The sequence below is a fragment of the Opisthorchis viverrini genome (genome assembly GCF_000715545.1).
Source record: "Opisthorchis viverrini unplaced genomic scaffold opera_v5_41, whole genome shotgun sequence".
Lineage (NCBI taxonomy): Eukaryota > Metazoa > Platyhelminthes > Trematoda > Opisthorchiida > Opisthorchiidae > Opisthorchis > Opisthorchis viverrini.
The window spans coordinates 2,152,208-2,174,675 of record NW_008751697.1 but is presented as its reverse complement, the minus strand read 5'-3'; the positions used below and the strand labels follow the sequence as shown (position 1 = coordinate 2,174,675).

The following is a 22,468-nucleotide window of genomic DNA, read 5'->3' as shown; positions in this document are numbered from 1 at the left end:
GGACTGACTTGTTTGTCCTTCCTACGATTGTTATTGACCGGAAGGACCAACGAACGTTTCATGGGGAATGTATGCCGGGTTGTCTGGCGTGACAAGGGTTGGGTGGGCCGATGAAAGCCAGACGTAGGGTGGCGGCTCTGCATGTGGGACACAAACTGTTTTAGGGGAGATATGAGAGTGATAGTAGAAGCATGACTGAGAATAGTAAAGTTGGCCAACCGGCCTGGGATTCCTGAGCAGGTGTGGGATTGGTAAGGAGAAAGGGTGTTGGTCAGATAACGCCGGGAGCGTGGTGATCGGATTCGAGGATGTATTGTAGTGGAACAGAAAACAATGATTGTGTACCGATTCACGGATTGACAGATTTCCAGTGGTACACGGTATTGTGGCCCCAGTCTTACCTTCAAGTTTGTCCTTGTTGTTAAGCGTCTTTTGTTAACCTAAAAAGCACAAACTATTAGTGTGTAGCACTACCCTTTAGTTTATCAGCGTGTGGCAGTAAGCTTACCAGCGCAAGAACTCACATAAAAATGCTTCAAAGACCAAGCCACCCGAAATGTGCCCCCTAAGACTGAAAATTTTCTTACCAAGTCCAACCGTGTATAACCTGGGTCAGAATTAGTTCAGGCGTCGTTGATAATTATTAGGTCCCTCCGGAGGTGACGATACTCCGGTTGAAATAGGTCACGCACTTACAGGCTCGTTACAAAATAAACAAATTTAAGGCTGGCACCATTACCGTTGCAGCTCGATGGACATGCTCAAAATGGGTTACATCTTTTTCACATCCCGATTAAACAATGTGGTTGGCTTATTCAAGAAGCGGCCTGACGTATGTCCCATAGTGTCCTGGAGTCCATGCAATTATTCGGTGGAAGATTGGCCTAATCATCTGCGTTTTGAGCCGACTTTTACACTGCAGTGAGAAGGATAGAGGCAGATACATAAATCCTGTTTTGTAGCTGTGTACTTTCTTCTGATCCATTCTCACCGTCCTCACCAAAGCTGTCGCTGAGTCTCCCCCGAATTACATACGGACAAAGACTTCCTCATTCCGAGGAAAATTACAGTGCAGAGACCTCCGCTTTGCAGCGTCTACATTCATTTGGATGGCGCTGCCCTTAAAACTCCAGGATTTCAAGTTGTCCGCAAAAAGTAGGCATGAACTTCAAAGAATGTCTAAAAGATTGGTGGCGTGGCTCAAGAGTCAGAGCGGTCTCAAAACAGAGTCTTTCTGCACTCCTGCGTAGACTGGCGCCGGAGAGGGGTACTACGAGCCCACTTTCATGCTGAATATCCTGTCTAATAAGAATACCTTAGCAAAACTCCAGATTTCAAGTTGTCCGCAAAAAGTAGGCATGAACTTCAAAGAATGTCTAAAAGATTGGTGGCGTGGCTCAAGAGTCAGAGCGGTCTCAAAACAGAGTCTTTCTGCACTCCTGCGTAGACTGGCGCCGGAGAGGGGTACTACGAGCCCACTTTCATGCTGAATATCCTGTCTAATAAGAATACCTTAGCGCGGAATTTTTAGTCGGACGTCGCAAGAGTCGTGTTGTGGAGCAGGTGTGCGTCTGGGGACTTGATTGACTGTTTTTGAAAAAGGGTGGTCCTGTCGGTGGAACCCACAGAAGGCTCGTTTCTGCAGAGGACTGCATCTTGAATCTAGCCAACGGCTCTTCAGTGGAGTGGTTCTTGATTGGCTTGTTCAGCCACAGTCACTCCTTCTTTGGTGTTTGGGTGACTCCTGGGTCGTCCGTGATAATCTCGGCCAACTCGGTGTTTGTGACTGTCGGATTGTGGCTTTGGTTATCAGTGTCATGCGCGACGACCATGCCAACGATCGGAGAGGCTGCTCCTCATGGAGTGGAGCTGGAGGATGGCAGTGTCACATTTTTGATGGTTGTGTGGTTTCTCTCAGTGGTTACCGATATCGGAGCCGTAGTTGACCTCTTAGCAGCATCCATTGCTTGTCCCAGCAAAGCTGACCGAATCCAGCTAAGAATTTTTAAATTGCATGTGAACTTCACCACTGTGCCTTTGTCGTCGAGAAAGAAAGCAGGCGGTGAGTTCACATGCGCTGGTTGCCACATCTATGGGAGAGGGGTTTTCGGCGGTTGAGTAAAAATTGCAATCTGGAGATGCGGCCATTCTCGTGGGCGTACTTTCAAGGGTACAAGGGCCTACGACTATCTTCAGATTTGCCGTAACTTTTTGGGCCGGCAGAACTGTGACCAAGCGGAAGCTTTTTGCTAGCCTCCCCTCTAGGACTGTTGGGACCCCAAACTTCGCGCCTTTAGGGGGAGTTCATTGGTGTACGCCTGATCTTTTTGTAAACACTTTGAGTGCTGTTGGCATTTGGTAAGGAAATAGCGACTAGTAGCCTAAGTTATCGCTTGCCTTTCTATTCCGGTAACTACTCTTCGTGGAGGAATTCATTTTCGGGCATTGTGACAAGCCCATCAAAGAGCGATGGTGCCATGTTCGTTGGCGCACTTGTCCTGGGGAATGACACTCAGATGGTCAGCATGCTCTCTCTCGTACGCCTGCCCACTAGAGGCCGCGCTTCGGCCTTCACTTGCGCATCAGCGAACCGGATAACCTTCTTTGCCACCAATGGACAACGAATGGATGTCGCCAGCTGCTAGTTTATGGAGTAAATTTCGTTATTTACTTCCACCAGACTTCCTGGTCCTATGTGTTTGTATCCTCTAGGGATATGGAGAGAAATGCCAGTTTTTTATCGAGCAATCCGATTAAAACGGAACATTTGCACCGGTCTTTTCTACCCAAGACTGTGCGCTTGAATTTTTTTCCATAGCTGTCTTGTTTGTTGTGGAATGCATCGCATGCGTTAAACCTGGATAAAGGCCTTTCCTCTCGGAAGCTTGGGAAAAGGTAAAAAACAATTATTGAGTGCTGGTTCCCTCCTGGCTGCTTCGTTTATATACCGATGGGCGGTTTAGATGCAAATGTTTTAGGTAAATTTATCTCAGTTGGTTTGGGATAATTCGGCTTAAACTAAACCTGCCGGAAAAGTTTGGGGCCAGGTTTCCGAAACAGCAAAGGTATGCCTCACACTTTAGCTACAAAGGCGTGAAAACAACGGCGGGAAGCAAGACGGACAAGAAAACAGAAGGTTGGCCGGACACCATTTTCTGAGAACGCGATAACAATTGCTCCGACTTGGCGGTCATCTACCCCCTTCTGATGATCAGTGACCGCTTCTTACCTGTGATATATGATAATATATTAATAACAAAAATGTAATATATACATACATAATACGATAATTCCAACCATTCGATTGAGGGCTACACCGGCTTTATCCATTTTGCGCTATCATTAATCCTACCATTAGTCGCCTTGGAAACTACTTCGTTGTTTCACTGCAGCAAGCGACCTTGATTCCCGCGCGCGGTTTGCCCGGCGAAGCACGATGCATGATTCTTCGAAGCTGGCCAAGCAGGATGCGGAGTCTCTGGTGAGTGACAAAGTTGTGCATTCAACGTTGGTTAGGATGTTTCTTCTCTGACCGCTCTGACCCCGGAAGTCATAAGTCGTCAGGCGACAATCAACATTGGCACGATTGGTCATGTGGCGCACGGCAAGACCACCGTCGTGCGAGCCATTTCAACTGTACATACCATCAGACACAAAACCGAACTAGTTCGGAACATCACAATCAAGTTGGGGTACGCCAATGCGAAGATCTACAAATGCGACAATGATGCTTGCCCTCGACCCGCCTGCTACCGATCTTTCGGCAGCGCGACTGAAGACACTCTTCCCTGTCCAAGAGCCGGCTGCGGTGGGACTCTTTTGCTTCAGAGGTGAGAGTCAGTCCTTTCTGGATATTTTCAGAAGGTTTTTGTTGGTTTTTGTAGCATTGATTTTAGTGTATATTCGAGTTTATTGTCAGTTTTTGCAGAAGCACCGCGTAGGATATTCGCACTTCTATGATTCGGCGGTATTTCAGCTGGCATTAGCATCCACAGGGATAACCTGAAGAACAAGCTTGTCACCGGAATATACTGTTGTGATTGTGTTGTTGATGTTCAAAGTGTGACTGAAAGTCCGAGCGGTCTGCTGAAAGGCAATTTCACCTGCGGGGAGGGTGGCATTTATGGAAGTCCTTCAGATCTACTGGTGGTTAGTTGTACTCCGCAAGGTCTTTGCTTTCAGACCGGGATACTAACCAGCTGTTTCTATCTACCGTTAAAACTCCGGTTAAAGGCCCCCAGTAATCCCAACAATACACCCCGGACTTCAGGTTTGCTCTGGTATATGAGCACACAAGTGTCCAAGATCCCTTAGGAAACTTTTTTGGGTGGCATACTTCACGATGTGAGATGCTGGTGGTGGTGTGGGTTTTTCAGGCTGAGGGATGGACAATTCTCTTCTGCTGCGAGAGCTTTGCAGTCGGTGTCATTTTGCAAAGTTACCGTGTCTAAATGTGATCTGGTGAGTCTTGAGGTCATAGGCCAAGAAAGCGATGAGTTGACTGCTACGGGCTCTGGAGGAAGGGACTTGTGACAATGCATTTTGGCACTTCGCCGAATACTCTGCATTTAGAGATGACATTGTAGGCCCTCATGGCTCAGCGTCATAGGACAAGAAGATTGCTGTCCATACTGAAGCCATTTAGATGATTCAGAATCGTTTGGAGCCACACTCGATTAGCTTTTAAAAAAACCAGAAGATATAATATCAGCTGGCACGCCTTCCTTTTGGCTCCCCGTCCAATTTTGAGTCAAAGGTTATATGTATGTATCCATGCTGTGTCGAATCCATCAGTTGGTGTAGTGTATAGAGGTTATCATGGTCGCTTTTTGTGAAAAGCCTTGGTGGCGCAAAATTTTCATTGAACAGGAAGCTTAACAGTGGCCAGTACCAAAGTGGCGACTATCAGCATTAAACTATTGGAAATTGCCCCTCCTGGTGGTTAATGGACATCCAGTGTTATGAGTTGTTTTCCCACTGGGGTCTTCTGGTGGTTTGCTTCAGAGAAAGTGGTGCTCGTGTAACTTCGTGATGGTGCTCTGTGACATGTCTGGGCTGAACACGACAAGAAGTGGTAGATTTCCGCGTTTTCTTGGTCTGTGATATGCTGTCTCCGGATCGTCTATGATGAAAAAATATTCATCATGCCGCTTACGAGAGAGGTTTGCACAGGACAATCTTCTGCTCGGTGCCATGCACAATATTCGCTGGTTTTTCATCAATAGTACTTGGGGCGAGATGGCTCAAATGGTTAGAAGAAAAATCGTTCAGCTGTAGGACCCTTTCGGTGCCTAACTGCCATGCCACCCGAAGGTTGTACGAGGGCTGAGATACTGCCAGGTTGCCCAAGCCTAGACAGTGGATGTCGAGAGGCAGAGGTCGGGTTCGGACCACGGACCTTCTGGTCAGTAAATTCGCGCTGTAACCACTTGTTCCGTCTCGCCCCTCAAATGGTTGGGGCGTGAATTTAATGACCAGAAGGTCCCTGGTTCAAACCTGACCTCTGCCTTTTGACTTCCCCCTCCTCAGCTTAACAGCCTAGCAGTATTCCAGTCCTCGTGCATCCTCCGGGTGGCATGGCAGTTAGGTACCGAAAGGATGCTACAGCTGAAACGTAGTCGCTTGGCACTGGAATCCTTCGAGTCTCAAAATCATGTCGCTGCAGTCCAGGGCCTCCTGGTCTAGTGGAATGATAGTGCGTCAGCGGCGTTTGATACACATGCACTGAACTTTGCTCGGTCTGTATGACAGGTACATTTTTACTGGAACCTTTTTGTGTCCGTCCAAACTCGACACGATCAAGACTTTTCGGAATGTAGGTAGGAGGAAGTTTGGAGCTCTTTGAAAATTCGGGAAGTCGTATTGTGCCATACAAAATCCAAAAATTCAGATTTGCGTCGGCCAGTTTGTACCGTCGTAAGCGGGTTCAACCTCGATTGATGATTAATGATTTATCGAATAATAATAATAGCCACCGCCAGCATGACATCGATGTTCGAAATTGATGCCTCGCTGCCCTACAACCATGATTTTTTTGTAAGCCTTATGGTGAAGAAAAGAATAAAGGTCGATGGGGAAAGGAATTAGTGGTAGCTCACTACGATCATTCTGAGGCGCTTACACCTGCAGACACTCACGCAATCTGGATGGAACTGACGATAAGAGCACCACTGACCTCGATTAACAGCTGTATTTTGCAGCGTCTCCAACCAGCCTCATCCTGAAAGTCGAGTAGCACCGACACCACCCTAATGGCAGCGAAGCATCGGTGTTGAACACTGATGTCATGCTGTCGATGATGATGATGATGACCCAAACGTTTTGTAATGCCTTTCATACTCCTCCGTCAGGTTAAGGGTCAGCTAACTCTCTGCTTCCGCCATTCTGAATTGGGCACGAAAGACAGCACTCTTTGGCAAACGATGGTTCGACATACACAGTACATGACTTTACCAACGCAGCTTCTGTTTCTGAACACATTCTTCAGTAGAAGTCTCCGATGCACAGTTGAAAACTTGCTCTCTACTTGTTTCGCTACGGATTGGCCGACACCAATCCACACGAGCAATCGTTCTGAGACAACGATTGTGGTGCGCCATAATTGTCTCAGATTAGCAAACGCTTGCATTGACTTCATCTGTCGCACTACAATGAGAACTAATGCAACTTTCAAAACGCATGAAGCGCCTCACAACTTAGTGTGTCCCCCTGGATTGTAAGCGGCCTGATCAGTGACCGTCCGTCCAGGAGCATGACCTTACACCTTGTGGGTGCACGGTTCATACCAGGGGACGCGATCACTGGTTAGCTTATCCAAAAGCACCTGCACATTCTCTTCGAAGACGGAAACGATGTCGGCTGCATATTCCAGATCGGCAAGGATTCCGTCACAGGTTATTTGAACGCCGGGGTTTTGAAGACCTTTCAGCGTTCGTCCCATGATTTCATTGTTCAAGGAATTGAATAGGAATGGAGAGGGTGGGCATCCCTGACGGACCCCGCTTTTAGGGAGCTCCCCGTATACTCTCACATGACCGGATGTCCGAGAATACGAAGAACTTACTATGTTTAGAGACTTTTCATCTGAGTGAAATGCACCTTGGAAATCCAGGAACACCAAAATTGTGTCGTTCGTTGTGTCGTTCTACCGTCGCAAGGGTTTCCACGTTTACCGCCAAGGGTTCTACCTCAGCTTGGGGCTCCAGGGCTCGCACGATCCTTTCACTTGACGTCTGATAATTCGTCGGGTCGGGTTATGTTCGGGACCGGCTGGGATATTCCTGCAAGATTTGAGTAGTGTCATTGTACGGTCTGTTATCCAGTGCTTGAGTGTACCTGTTAGCTCCTGCCACACGCAAAACTCCGAGCACTGTAGAAAAAGGTGGCGATCACGACCTAGTATCAATTCACATTTAATGGTGGAATAGTTGGAAGAGACTCTAGACCACAATTCTGGTAAACTCGTCTATTAATCTACCAGTCTTTCGGTTGCCAAGCGATTTGTTCGCACCTTACCCGCCCCTGGACCGCGAAGGGAAAAGCAACTCCAGATGAGCGCGTGGTCGGAATCCACAAATGTGTTCCAAAACTAGCAGTAGTCTGTTATCGATTCATGCCCTCGGTAACTCATAGCGATCTGATCGATTTGAGTTCATGGCCGGTACGCCATTGGAGGATACCATGTGGCCCGACGACTTCGGCTATTTCGGAAGTTAATGCTGCGGTCAGTACACAGCTGAAGCAATTGATCACGATTATTGGTACGTACCGAGTCCATTCCATGTCGACCACCTGAGTAAGCTCAGATGCGCTAAGCGTGTGCGCTTGTGCATTCAGATCTCCGACAACCACATCGACATCCGAGCCTTGAGCTTGCGGCAACAGGACATTTAAGGCGTCATAATACGCATCTTTCGGAGCAGAGCTACAGTCAGTTGGGGCGTAAGGAGGCACGACAAACGGGCACCGATGAACTTCCAGCTTGTGAAAATGCTTCACGGATGTTGCTTGACGAACCGCATACTGGCGACTATCAACGGGTATCCAGTCATGCAGATATCCTTCCACCCATACAATACCAACCCGTACACTTCCTGCCGGAGCAGCCCCTGAATTACCAAAAGTGCGTAGCTGGAAGCGAGTGAAGAGTGATAGGACGGTTAGCTCAATCACTGTGCTTGCATCCTGAATTCTTGTTTCTGAGACAGCACACATCAATGCTAAGCGAGTCCAGCGTGAGTGCAAGAGCAGCTTGTTGTCCTGCTTGCTTCAGAGTGCGGACATTGAAGGCGAATAGATAGACTGGGTGTCGGTGTTAAAAGATTGATTTCGAGATGCCTGAGGATGACGCGCAGATGTTGCCTGCAAAACCGATGCAAGACGAACGGAGCCATCAGTCCCACTTGCTGGGCCTATAAGGAGGGTTATTGATGGGGCAGGGAGAGGGGGAAGAAAAGGCATATGGAAGAGAAAGAAGGGAGCCGTCAGCGGTAGCCTGTTTTCGCCTACCCGCCGTGCTGTATGCAGGAAGCAAGGCAACCCGGCTGATGGTACCACACGATGGCTGATGTGGCATGAGTTTATCTGTATGTGCGCAATTGATGGTCTGGGATACTACCAGCGAACCCACACCTAGACAGGAGGACGATTAGGGTCCTCAACCAAAGCCTTTGGCTCATTAGCCTGACAGCCAGGCAGTGGTTTTGCCGGAAATGCAAACACATTAACGTTTTAAGGAACAAGTTGCCACACATATTTCAACTTCCAACCTGGACTGTGTTCGTCAGACCTCTAACCATTGGCCAACCTGGTATGAGAGACTGTGAATGTCACGCGGACACCTCCCATTATAGCTCGATGGTTCGCCTAGGTGCACCACAGCAAAGTCCACTGTCTTCGTGACGGATCGAATAATCATCCGTCAATGAAGATCCCTACTGGTAGCCACATTCCCGCTTCATTTTATGTCACATTCAACAGAGAATCGGTTGAACTAACGTCAGCATATCCTACTACTTCATTTGATTGCGATATTCTCCCGGAATAACTTCACTGCATAAGTCGCATATCCGGCCTAAGAACATTGCGTGGACGTTGCAGCATGATGCTGCAGCGTTGTGTTAGACTTATATTTCTCAGCTCCGACGATTGTAAAGATACTGTATTCGTGTTTGATAAGCAGTTTCAGCCAACGAGTTGATCGCTGTGGATAAGATTTCATGGCAAAGTTACCCGTTACCACAAAAATTTCCCATTCCACACGAATGCTATCCTCAACTTGTCAGGAGCTAAAAACGGCCAATCTGGAGCAAGGTTGTGTTGTATTAAATCATTTGCTCTTACCTGGGATAACTAACAAACTTCGTTTTGGTCGTCAGCTCATGAATTATAGTTCAAACGTGAACTACAACGCGATTACTAGCCCTAAGCATTCAGCTTTTCCGGTGACTACAGTAATACTGTAGTGAATTCCTAACAAGATTGATCCTTCAACAAAGGCTACCTTGTGCTGCCGCTATTTGTGAGGAAGCCGCGTTATTTTCAAAACCATTTCTTCATCTATTTTCACCCAGACACGTGTCTTTCGTCGACTGCCCCGGTCACGACATCCTGATGGCCACCATGCTAAACGGAGCAGCGGTAATGGATGCCGCTCTGTTGCTCATTGCCAGCAACGAACCTTGTCCACAGCCCCAAACCAGTGAACACCTGGCTGCCGTTGAGATAATGCGTCTGAAGTATATCATTATACTACAAAATAAAATTGACCTAATCAAAGAGACGCAGGCCCGTGATCAGTACGAACAAGTAAGGTTTTCCTGTCTTTGGTTGCTATTCAGCATAGAGTGGTATGTTACCATACTGTACCGCGAGATGAAGCTCCCAATCATGGTCCTAATTAGGTTAAATACTAAGACAGTTTTGTGCTGCTCATTCCTGTCTTTTTGCTGTAGCTGTTTGAATTACTTTGTCCTTACCCTGGTTCGGACAGTCCTCGTTACGACGCGATTACAGTAACCCCATCCGAAGAACTTTCCACTCGCGTCCCCCATCAACTACGATTCAGCGCGATATCCATCTGAAGAGATGCCACCTCAAGGAAGGTCCAAAAAGCCTTCCCCCGTATTGTCACTTTTGCCATTATTTTGTACATTTCACAGTTTTACGAGAGTCGAGTAGTTCCAGGACGAGATTGGAAGAAAGACAGAGTAGAAGGGCGCAATGTATGCTTTAATCGTCTTACAACGGTAGTACATGAGCTGAAAATATCGAGTGAGAATTACGAGTTAATGGTGTGTGCAAAGGTATGGTTTATGTAGTCATGACATGGCACGCTCATCATAATTCTCTTCTCTTATAACCCAGAGTTCGACCTGTCGCGCTTGGCAGCCGTGGTCACCTTCATTCTGTCAGGGCACAGTGAATGTGGATGTTTGTATTGTATTTTTCGTCTGATTGCTCAGTAACCATTCTGGTTGATCCGATTTGTGACCCACCTGTTAGGGCTTCCTATCCAGGTAGTGCCCAAGGTGCTTTGAACCTTTCGAACCTGTTGAGTGCTTGTGATTGGTTTCGGTTGCCGATGAAAATGTATTTAGTGTGACTGGTGCAGTAGTAGTTAATCTACCCGTTTACTGGGTTTTATAACCCAACCTCAGACTACTTCGCGACAAACGATATATCAGTTGATAGTCCCGAGTTTTGTGCCTCTTGTTTTATGTAGGAAACGATGATTTTTTATGCCCAGGGGAGAATGGTTTAAAGGATGACTTGTGGACACAGCTCCTTGATACACATCTTTAGTGAGCTGTTGATATTCAACACGGCAACACTTGAGGTGGGCTCGTGATGGCTCAGTGATTAAGGCGCGAACTTTCTGACTGGGAATTTCGTGGTTCCAACCCAACCTCGGCATCTCAACTGCTCCTATCTGGGCTTGGACAACCCGGTAGTATCTCAACCCTCGTGCTTTCTTCGGGCAGTATGGTAGCGAGACACCGAGGGGGTGTTACACCTGAACGATTATCACTGTCATTGTTTAGGCGCGACTTAAGTCTTCCAATACACCGAATGATGCCTGTGTGGTAGTGCGAAAACCACCTTTGTGGATTGTAGTGAACCATGCATTTATTGGAGCGGATTGTTCACTCCATTTTATTTACCACACCTTGATGCTGTGAATGATGAGCACCTGCGCGATGTGTTGCCACACAATTGTCTGCTTTGTTGATTAAAATAACGATCGAGCTACTGTTCGATGCCGTTGCATGTACTAGATGCGTCGACCAGCGATTTTTGTTTAGTTGATATCGCAATACGGTCTTTTATCCTTGGAGTTTTGACATTTTTATTTGGTGTGGCTGAAATTTGAGTGTCTTGGCATCGCTTTGATTCGGCTTTCGGCTTGGGGTGCTTGGAACTCTGCAAATTGCAGATGAGTAATAATAGTACTAACGTTAGCAATAATCGTCCAGCTGTAGCACGCGTGTCTAGTCGCTACCCTACAACAGGAGGGCCAATATACTGCCAGGTTGTGCAAACAGGGGCAGTCGAAATGGCGGCATCGAACCACGATCGGGTTTCTGACTGATGTGGGTTCCATTTTCCACGCGGATTAACAATATCAATGTGTTTTATCCAGATGTATGCTTGTTCCACATAATAATAGTTGACGTCACTCCGAATTCCTCCGATATTCAGATTTTATTTCATTCCTACAAGCGGTAATTGCGATGTGGTATTCTTGGTTTCAGATTCTGCAGTTCATTAAGGGCACAGTTGCTGAAGGTGCACCTGTCGTACCAATTTCAGCCCAACTGAAGTACAATATCGACGTGGTCTGCGACTACATTGTGAACCATATTCCTGTGCCAATTCGGGATTTCACTTCTGCCCCAAGGCTAATAGGTAATGAATCTCTCGACACTTCAGCGGACCCTTTTCTATGTCCAAGCGAGGTTAGGTCGATACACTAGTCATGCTGTTCCCCTGTGCTACTTTACCAGGCCGGTATTTCTCTCTTAATGGGGTTGTTAGGTTCCTGGTTCTACACAGTGGTTCCTCCAAACTATAAAGGCACAAAAAATTATGTTAACTTGGTGCGTTGTTTGCGGTTTGGGTTTGATATGTATTTTATTTTTGGCTGGCTTGATAGAAAGAATAAGCTTTCCCGATGGCGCTTCCTTGGGCCATTTATTTAGGGTCTTTCGGTGGGACACCCATCATTTTGCTCTATTTTGATTGAAAACATTTGAAATTGCATAATTACCGCGCGACCTGAATGAAACAGATTGTTTGAAATAGTTCCAGGTTGCCCAACCTAGCTGGAGGGAATCCATCGAATTGCTGCGGTGGGTTGGGACTACAAGACTCGCGCCGTAAGCTCGTGTCTTAGCCACTGGCTTTTGAACTTGGATGGGTTGACCCCTTAGGTGTTCTGTGCTGTTTGTGTCGATGAATGCCGTTTCTTAGGTTCTATTCTGATGACGAATTTTTCGCCCCTCTTGGGTTGTATTTGCTTGATGATGTTTGTCCAAACAGTTATTGTGCCTCCCATATACACGCTACTAGTTTCTTGAGACCAAACAACATAGTATCTGCGTAATACATTCATTTACAACCTAATTTTAGGTTTTAACGGGACCCTTAGCCTAATCCCTATTGAATCTCTCGTCCACGAGATTCACTTGAGCTTCCCGTTTAAAATTCCAATGGAGGATATTTCGTGGATCGCGTTAGTGTTCAAGAGGGACAGACAAGGAAATTCAGGAACGGAGCCTAAGAAGAGCGAAATCGGCTGTGCTGACGAAGAATTTACCCCATCCATATGAGTAGTGTGCTCTGTCCCCACGTCCTCCCATGTTCCCACATACGTCTGTGAAAAGTGAACCAGCTGATGCTCTAATCAACTTTGGGTATACTATCCATTTGAAGGTCTGGTGGAGCGTGTATAGATATTTTCTTTTGGGAGTGGGTGAACCAATCTAAACCGTCATGAGTCGTTCGGGCCGTCTTTTGCGACGGTACCTGTGACAAACCTCTGAAAATATTTATCGAAGATACGACGACGATCGACCCTGCGACGAACCAACACGCAGAGCTTCGCCGGACTACATAATAGTAGATTGTATGCGCTTCTTACCCTTTTTCGTCCATTGTGATGTTGTCCCCATGTGACTACTGTGAGCGACCAGCTGATCAACTTGTCGCAACCTGTAGACGATGGATTATCACAAGCCATTTATTCTAGGGAAATGTTTATCTGCCAAAACATGTAGATCCCCCAATTGACGCGTATCTGTGCCCTGAGTGTTCTCACTCATCGATTTCCCAACCTTATCCCACTGTCCATGTTTGTTGGCACACTCGGTTGACGAAGTCATTTTCCTATTTTTTGGCCTGACCAGTCAACAGACGTAGTTCAATGCTATTGCTTGGTTCTCCGTTCTTGGATTTTGTTTCAGTCATCCGTTCGTTTGATGTCAACAAGCCAGGGTGTGAGGTGGACGATCTGCGGGGTGGCGTTGCTGGTGGGAGCATACTTCGCGGAGTTTTGAAAGTAGGTGCTAAAGCTATCACATTCTCGTGGCAGCGCCCAACTGGGCTGACTAACATGTCTGGTTATGGATCCGGTGGCTGTTGATCTGTTTCCTAAGCTTTGCAATTTGCTTGCATGTATTTTCCTAGTTACTCTAGCCTGACTTGTTTGCGTAGATTGTGTGATCCTCGTACGGCGTTCGGCTGCCTCAGTCGGATTTTGTGGATAGTATGTCGATCGGAAGAAAACATGTGTTCCAGACTATGGTACACTTTGAGTCTTCCGAACACAGATAGCATACACTCTGACTCTGGCTGCTTATGGTGCGCGAGAGCAAGTTGTACTGCGACATTAAAATGTGTCAAATGTTATTATGGTCGCTGTACTTCTTTCTTCTACCCGTTCCTGCTCAGTTTACGATATCCCTACCTGCACACAACTGGTTGCAGTTTTGTATCCAGAAATCCCATAACCTACCGTTGCGTCGTTGTGTATGGGAATCTTTATGAGGTCTACCCGGTCTATACTTCAGTTGAATCTGTGTTTCACTCGTCGTTCGTAGTGCTCGCTGATCCACCCATTGATGATGCACCAGTAAGATTCCGTCAAGCTGGATCCTGACTGACACTCACCAATGAGTAATACACACAATGGGTTTGAGTCAGCTTAAGCTTAGCGTGTCAGTTTTGTTTCTTTTTGGTCGTTAGAAGACCTTTTGTTTCCAAGATCTCTGGAATGCTTAAGAGATGTATGGCTACGAAATTCTCTTAGTTGAGAATACCGGGTAATCCCTACCTGTCCAATAAACTCGGGGTGTTGATCAGAAATATGTCGGAATATACTGAGCACTACACACAGCAACTCAATGTAACAGTGTTATTTATGTTAATTATGTCTTACAGGCTTTCCGAAATCCACCATTACAGTTAATTGACTAGGGTGCACACGCAGTGTAAAATTAGTGGAGGGTTTTTGTCAGGGAGGTCAGATACCCAAAAAGAATCTCAGAATGCCCGAAACTTACTGCGGCCATCAAACCCCACCAAAATTTCAGTAAGAAACTCGTCAAGTACCCCGACCAGGAAAACAAACTACCGATTGGACGCTCAAACAGCCTATCAGTTCGGTTACGGACGGCGATGATGAGTGTTCAGGCTTGTCATATGAGCATGGCCGATGATGATGAGCGTTCGCCCAACGCCAATCAGACAGCCTGGATCAAGATCAAAATTTCGCTTTAAATACCGCGATGCCCCGTGTAATTTTACACTCGCTTGTTAACAATAAAGCCGTGTTCCTTGTTGGCGAGTCTTTTTACGACACTAGGGCACTGGAGCTAGAACAGAAGTTAGTTACAACAGATTGACAGATCTCAAACCTATGCAAATATGACAGTAACTTTGACGCGGCAACTCACAGTGCAGCCACCAAATTCCGCTCCAGGTGCAACTTCCGTCCACTCAATCGCCGACATCACGGAGTTCCATTATGAGCATGCTGTTGGTCTAATCTATTCGTGGTTCAAATGTTACCAATATATTTTTAAAAGTCGGCCTGAAGCACAAGAATGATGTCTGGTCAGTGCTTTCATTGCTCAGGAAACTTGGCACAGCGGGACAAGTTATTCTTGGCGAGTCTTTTACGACACTAGGGCACTGGAGCTAGAACAGAAGTTAGTTACAACAGATTGACAGATCTCAAACCTATGCAAATATGACAGTAACTTTGACGCGGCAACTCACAGTGCAGCCACCAAATTCCGCTCCAGGTGCAACTTCCGTCCACTCAATCGCCGACATCACGGAGTTCCATTATGAGCATGCTGTTGGTCTAATCTATTCGTGGTTCAAATGTTACCAATATATTTTTAAAAGTCGGCCTGAAGCACAAGAATGATGTCTGGTCAGTGCTTTCATTGCTCAGGAAACTTGGCACAGCGGGACAAGTTATTCCAACTTCACCTTGCCAAGAAACGTACGAGATATCAGCTTTGACGTAACCGTGCAGCAACTATCAGCTATTTTCGGCGAGCGTATATCCTTGTTTAATATTCGCTATCGATGTATGAAACCAGTAAAAGGGCAGTTTGATGGCTGCACCACTTGTGTTGTTAGAGTAAATGTTGAATGTGAACGATTCAAAGTACCTACCGTGGGGCGAGGTAGCCCAGTGGTTAGAGCGCGAATTCACTGACCGGAAGGTCCGTGGTTCGAACCTGACCTCTGCCTCTTGACTTCCCCTTCCTAGGCTTGGGCGACCTGGCAGTATCCCAGCCCTCGTGCACCCTTCGGGTGGCATGGTAGTTAGGCACCCAAAGGGTTCTACAGTTGAACGACTAACCACCATGACGGAAGACCAGTCCACGTGTCCAATTTTCATATGCGGTCTCCAATCACGTTCAGAAAGTGCTGTCAGAACGGAAGTTTTGAACAGTTTGCCGAAATAACGCTGCAGACATTACTCGCGAGTGCTAGCAACTCTTGGATCTCAAACATGACACGGTCATGTTGGAGCGACCATTATCCGACTCTGCTTTCAGTATTTCCAAGACAATTTCGAGACCAATCCCCGCGGCTGCATGTTTGAACGCAGCAAAGCCTCTGTCGGTATACCGACAATGCGGCTTACGGCATTTCGTGCGATTGTGTTCAGTGTGCAGGGGAAGGCGGTACCGAACGTGGAAACCTAGTTGAGCTGTCAGTCAAACCCTCAGATCAAGGTAGAACACGGTTGAACGCATTACCTGCTGCCTATGATAACCTTGTCAAGACTCGCCGGAATTGTTAGGATGAAAGCAGACGGAAACACTACTTGATTGCAGCTCGATACTGCTTCCGATATCACGATTACTTCCCGTCGCACCTGGAAATACATTGGATCACCAAAATACAGACCGACAATGAGCACTCAGAAATGCATCAGAGCGTGAGCTTCATTTGATTGGTGAATTCGACTGTAAGATGAAGGTATCAGGCCATTATTTACCTTACCGTTTGTCAGCTTAGCCTCTTGGGTATAGGCAGAATCGGTCGTTTGCGTCCTTCAGCATCACAAATTCGACACCATATGCACGTCAACACCAGCAGGAGGGAAACCAGCTTTCTGGGCCGGAAACCGTGTGCTTGTGATAAATGATTGCCCTGGACACCGAAACTGGATTGTTGTAGTCTCTCCCAAAATAATCCGTAAGATCGTCGATGTAGAAACTGCATGTCGTTCAAGTACAACCAACGGAGACGCTGGATGGATCGCGTCAGAAAACCGGTGAACCCTCACAACTTCACTCAAGCCGATAATCTTACGTTAAACGGCCAAATGGGGAGTTGTCACCCAGCGTCGATCGGACAGCCTGGACCAAAGTCAAAAGTACGCTTTAAGTACCGCCCACAGTCGGTGAGCATAAGCAGTGCATAAATGAACCACTCAGATACGTAGATGGATATCAGACAATAGTCAAGAACTAGGCGATGACAAGGCGTTCGTTAGGCACAGGATAAATTTGGGAAAGATGGAAATTTTGAGACGAGGACTGAGATTCATGGCTTGTGGCCGAGATAGTGGCAATCGCCAAGCATCCCAGTGTGAATAGATTAGAGGGTTCGAGATAGCTCAATGCTTAAGGCGCGAACTTACTGACCGGAAGGTCCGTAGTTCAAGCCCAATGCTGGCACCTCTACTGCTCCTGTATAGGCTTGGCCCACCTGGTAGTATATCAACTCTCATGCATCTTCCAGGTGGCGTGGCAGCTAGGCACTGAAAGGATGTTACAACTGGAGGATAATTATTCTTATTAGATTAGAAGGCGTAAAAATGGCAATCGGTTTGAGACCAGACGAGATAGTATGAGGTGGTGTGCAGTTATCAACGAAACGTTCTGGGTCGAAAGCCCAGAAGCCCCCCAATCCCAGTCCCATTGTGCTAACATCTCCTGATACAGACCAACAATGTACGTGAATTCCACTTAAAAGGAATATACCACAAAGGTGTTCTAGATTGGAGAAGCGCGACCCCATAGTCCTACTTCACATTAAGAATAATCCTCCCTAACCGGTTTCGTGCATGTTAGTCGTCCACGCTAACCAACACACGAGAACGTCTGATTGGCATCCAGCATTGATTAATTTGGCTGGTCGTAGGAAATCTCACCGATTGGCTCTTTGACTACTCTATAACTCGGCTAACCTGGTAGCTTATCCAGTTGACCTGACAAACCTTTTGTATCAAAAGCGAAGAGTTACCTAGCAATAAGTCCATCGATGGTCTAGCAAATCTCTCTGAAACGATGGCTACTCAACCGTTCTCAAACATCTTCCGGTTGATTGATTACATAACCACCTCTTGTTTATTAACTTCTACCATTCTGACAGGATTGTCCGATCGCAGCCTTAACGTAACTTAGACGTGATCTCCTCATGTCATTCGTCAGCAAAATCCGTTGCACCGGTATGACTGACTTGCTATGATTCCATAAGTAGAGCCTCGGGAAATAACACCAAACCACTTACTGTTAGCTCCGATGTGACCAGCAAACCACTCTACCTAGAGGATCGAAGTAGATCCGGGATGCCCGAGAATTCTAGGCCGTGTGCGCTACAGCAATAGTTATGTTATTCCTTGTGTTTTCCTTGGGCTGAATGACGGCCATGCACCGAAAGTTTTCCATAGCCTAATGATTTAGTTTCTTCTGCTTGTGCGGCAGCTAGTTTTCGTTTCTGTTTCCAACTCGTATGCCATTTAAAAACTTTTTTGTTTGTTTGCTTAGTTTCGGAGCTCTTCCAATTCTTCTGTTCACTTCATCTATGATTCACACTAACTCCCAGTCTGTAATGAGCCTGGGGTCAACAGTATTTTGCAGATATCGGGTACGCAGAAGACAGCTTTTCTTTGATCTGACACCACTGTACTTTACACACTAAATCCAAACAATTCTTCATGGTTTGGCATGCACTTCAGATCTGCAAAGTGTAAAGTTCTGCTGCACAACGGGGTGAGCTGGAACCCTAACCTCATGCTTGCCGATGAGCCGATTGACCAACATGAGATCTGTATCGGTCCCGATGGTCTACTCAAAGATCGTGTTTCCATTCAGTTTGAAAAGTCCAGAGCGGGTTTTTTTTAACCTGCATCGCCTGTGGCGCAGGCATGACGTCAGCTTGTCTATCAAGTTTGAGCTTACAATGCTCCGGTGTGCCACATTTATATGAGTCAGAAATCAGGCTACAGTGAGCTGACAGCGTTGAAGAACCTTCAGTTCTTGATCATCGATGTTTTCAGAGCACTCTCTGGGTCTGGTGCAAACACTGGATTAGTAATGCTTAGGTACGCTGAATGGTTTTTGGAAGGGAATTCGCCCACGATAGATGAACTGGTCACACTCCATACGTTGCACCATCTTGGTCACCTGCTCCCAATGCCAGCTGACTGAATCCCTCAAAGGTTCCTTCTTGCACAACCACTTGAAGTGTGGAAACGAGCCACGGGAGGTCAAACAATGTTTTGGCAGTGAAGTGTGAAAGCAAATACCGATGAACTGAACTGCTTTGGTCGTTGCGGTCTTCGTGAATGGGGATCTCGAGATGATATATCAATGGTTAGAGACATGGCCCAATCGCGCCCTAAATGGCGCTTATGCATCCACGTTGTTACCTTCAATACATAGCTCCTCTTCGGATGTCGCCAATGAAAAGTTCACTAACACCCCCTATTTAGGCATTAATTATAGCAGTTACAGCCTCCAGTACGTACTTGTGTACTCCACCTCCCCAAATCATTGGTAAAGGAAACTGCCAGATTATTACCGTAGTACGACAATTACGCGGTTTTTACAGATAATGTAATTCACATGTCCATTCCTTTAGAATTTTCAGTATTTTTGGTCTCTCTGACTACGATATGTTGTATTCTGTTTATTGAATGAACCTTCAGGTTGGACAGAAAATCGAGATCCGACCAGGACTTGTTTCGAAAAGTGCAGACACCGGACGACTTACTTGCCGCCCCATCATTTCTTGTATTGTCTCCTTATTTGCTGAGCAAAATGACCTTGCTTATGCCGTTCCTGGAGGTCTAATCGGTGTGGGGACCAAAATTGATCCTCAACTCTGCCGAGCCGATCGTCTGGTAGGACATGTCTTGGGTGAAGTTGGTACGCTGCCAAACATTTATGTTGAACTCGAAATATCGTTCTTTCTTCTGCGTCGACTACTGGGTGTACGCACCGAGGGGGACCGGAAGGGAGCAAAGGTTAGTTATGCCATCTTCCTTGCTAAATTTACCATGTGTATTTTATTTTTTTATGGGATCTGGTTCTATATGAAGCAGTTCGCTTACCGACCAGCCATATGTTCTTGGCAGGCGTATTTGTCCGTTTATACAAAGTAGAATCCAGTTTTTGGCTTGGCCTCTGATGAGCTGAAACAGGCAAACATAGCCATTTTGACAAGATAAGATTCCAGTACAGGGCTTCCAAATGGTAGGATACGCTGAAACACGCGGCTTAGCAGTTGATGCGATTTTTTCTCGTCATTTAATAACCGCATGTATTCTGTGCTACCCGACTGATGTGAATACAAATCTCTGAAGTCATCACTAGTTTTTGGCGCACAGTGGGCTGGATACCCACCATTCTGGTCGTTGACCAGCCCCAGAGGTATTTAACAGTGACTTAGACCTTTTTTTCTTACGACTGGATTTAATTTAGTTATCGACGGTTTATGACCCTTAGCTTGACCCTACGATTCCTAGATGTTCTTGCCCCAGTTCTGTATATGCTCAAGCTTTCACTTCCTGACTGTCCGTTTTTTACTTCGGAGCAGCGGAAGAGTAATATTATGACTGTTTATTTGATTATGTTGGCTATTACGTCGCCTCCAGTCTATGTTTAGTTAGAAATGATCAACAGTGTTTCGTTTTTTGCTTTACGGGTTGCTGTCTAATCTAATTGAGACAATATCTCCACTCGCCACTTATCCTTTGTTCACTAACAATCAGTGAATTGGAATGGGTTTGATGGGTGATGGTTTTTATCGCTTTCGTATCATTGTTGACCTATTCTGAATCCATCTATTTATCCTTGAACTTTCAACATTTGCAAGCTGAGTGCCGTCCCCTCGTGCACTTTAGATTGCCATGTCAGCGACACCTGTATGCGTCCAGTCTTCGCCATTCTCGTCTATTAAACTGCCGTTACTTTTATTATTTCCGAAGAAATGTACCCAGCTATGGCTATTTTTCTCCGTCAGTTTGTTCAGGAGTGTTGCTCATTATTCCTTGTTGGCATCCTTTTAGGTTCAAAAGCTATCCAAAGGTGAAGTACTGATGGTCAACATAGGATCGCTGTCTAGTGGTGGACATGTGATTGCAGTCAAGGGTGATCTCACCAAGATCGCTCTCAACAGTCCCGTGTGTACAGAAATAGGTGAAAAAATCGCTCTCAGTCGCCGAGTTGAGCGGCATTGGCGGTAAGAAAACCAATGATGTACTTTGGCACCATTGTTTTTTTACTATCTTCTAAATGTAGGATACACCTTCCGTTCTAGGAACTTTTACTTTATGTTGCTGCAGTTCATTGTTTAATTTGAATCAGGCTAGTCTATCTTGTTTTAATGTCCTGGTTTTGTGGCTTGTCTGAACGTTTATTTTGCATCTTTTGTTCCCACAGACTTATCGGTTGGGGAAAAATACTCCGTGGTGTCACGATTCAACCAATACAGTGTGAGGAATAATGACTCAATCTGGTTCAAACTAGCATATCTACATCATGGTCCTTCTATTTGACAATTTATACGTTGACGACCACTTCTTTCCCAGTTGTCTATTTTTTGTTCTACTCCTCTCCTTGATTTTCCTTTCCAATTGCGGTCGGTTCCTTCTCTATGTACATTTGAATCCCTGGTTGAATTAGTCCTCAATCTATTTGGTGCCTTCTGTACATGCGTCTTCAGTTGCATCAGATGTGATGAGGTCGGTAATGTGGGGAACATGTCTATTGTGAATTATATCAGAGCTGGAGTAAACAAATGCTTTTGCGTTACAATGGGTTGGGATGGTGAGGTTCCTGTACGTCTTCCTGCAACTTTTCTTGAGCGTGTTTGATGTTCTGCGTGTCCATAAGTGGTTTTTCTGTTGCCAGTGCTGGATGTTGGTCATCCAGTCGAGGAAAGGGGCATTCTGTGATTCACTCACTCATGGTGATTCGCCCTCCAAGAAGTGCGTTCGAATGAACCCGTTGTCTTGTTTGCCAAGCTGGAGTATCCAGTCAACTGTTATCGGTGCAAAAACTTTGAGGTGGTGAATCGTAGTCAGTAATCCTTTCTTCAGGCTCATACACAGACAGAAAACTTCATAAAGAATGTAATTGCGAGCGAGTTGCTGCCTTATTGTTCAAGAACTGTACCATCAGCGATAATCATTTATGTAGTGACTGCGAAATGTGTACAAAACAGTATTTCGAAGTACGAGGGCTTTTTGAAACGTTAAGCCAAATTTTTGCAGTGGTATGACAATTGTTCAAGAATGATAGATTTTAAGCCAAGTTGATTTCTATCTCGTTTTCTTTCGAAGCTACATCTAGGTTTTGTTTCTGGTGTTTACATCACTTTCCTTAATTTTAACATTTGAATCTAATGCTGCATTCGGCTGCTTGCTTCCTGAAGGCATAAAACTAAACACACGCCAAGTATGATTCAGTCAGCCGTACCCTATGGCAAGGTATAGTGATTCCAGTTGCTCACCGAGAACCAAGGGATGACAGCTACTCGTTGGAGGCCATTTCTTAATCAGTTTCTTAAGAACCAGGGTGTTGGAGAACTATACGTAGAATGCAATAGCTTTGGTGCGGAGTCACCTTTGGTTTTTTTTGAATACTAATAAGTCGTTCGGCTGCAACCCCTTCTTTGCCCAGCTGCTTTACCACCCGAAGGGAGCACGGGA

General features: G+C 46.0%; 1 protein-coding gene across 1 annotated transcript; it reads left to right on the top strand.

The window, feature by feature from the left end:
- Positions 1-3,436: 3,436 nt before the first annotated feature.
- T265_03058 (hypothetical protein) lies at positions 3,437-21,546 on the top strand (the record flags this gene model as incomplete). Its single annotated transcript, XM_009167447.1, has 8 exons — positions 3,437-3,481; positions 3,517-3,830; positions 9,573-9,807; positions 11,754-11,907; positions 13,464-13,558; positions 19,463-19,780; positions 20,825-20,997; positions 21,198-21,546. The coding sequence occupies 8 exons, from the start codon at positions 3,437-3,439 to the stop codon at positions 21,259-21,261; spliced, it is 1,398 nt and encodes a 465-aa protein (XP_009165711.1).
- Positions 21,547-22,468: the final 922 nt, after the last annotated feature.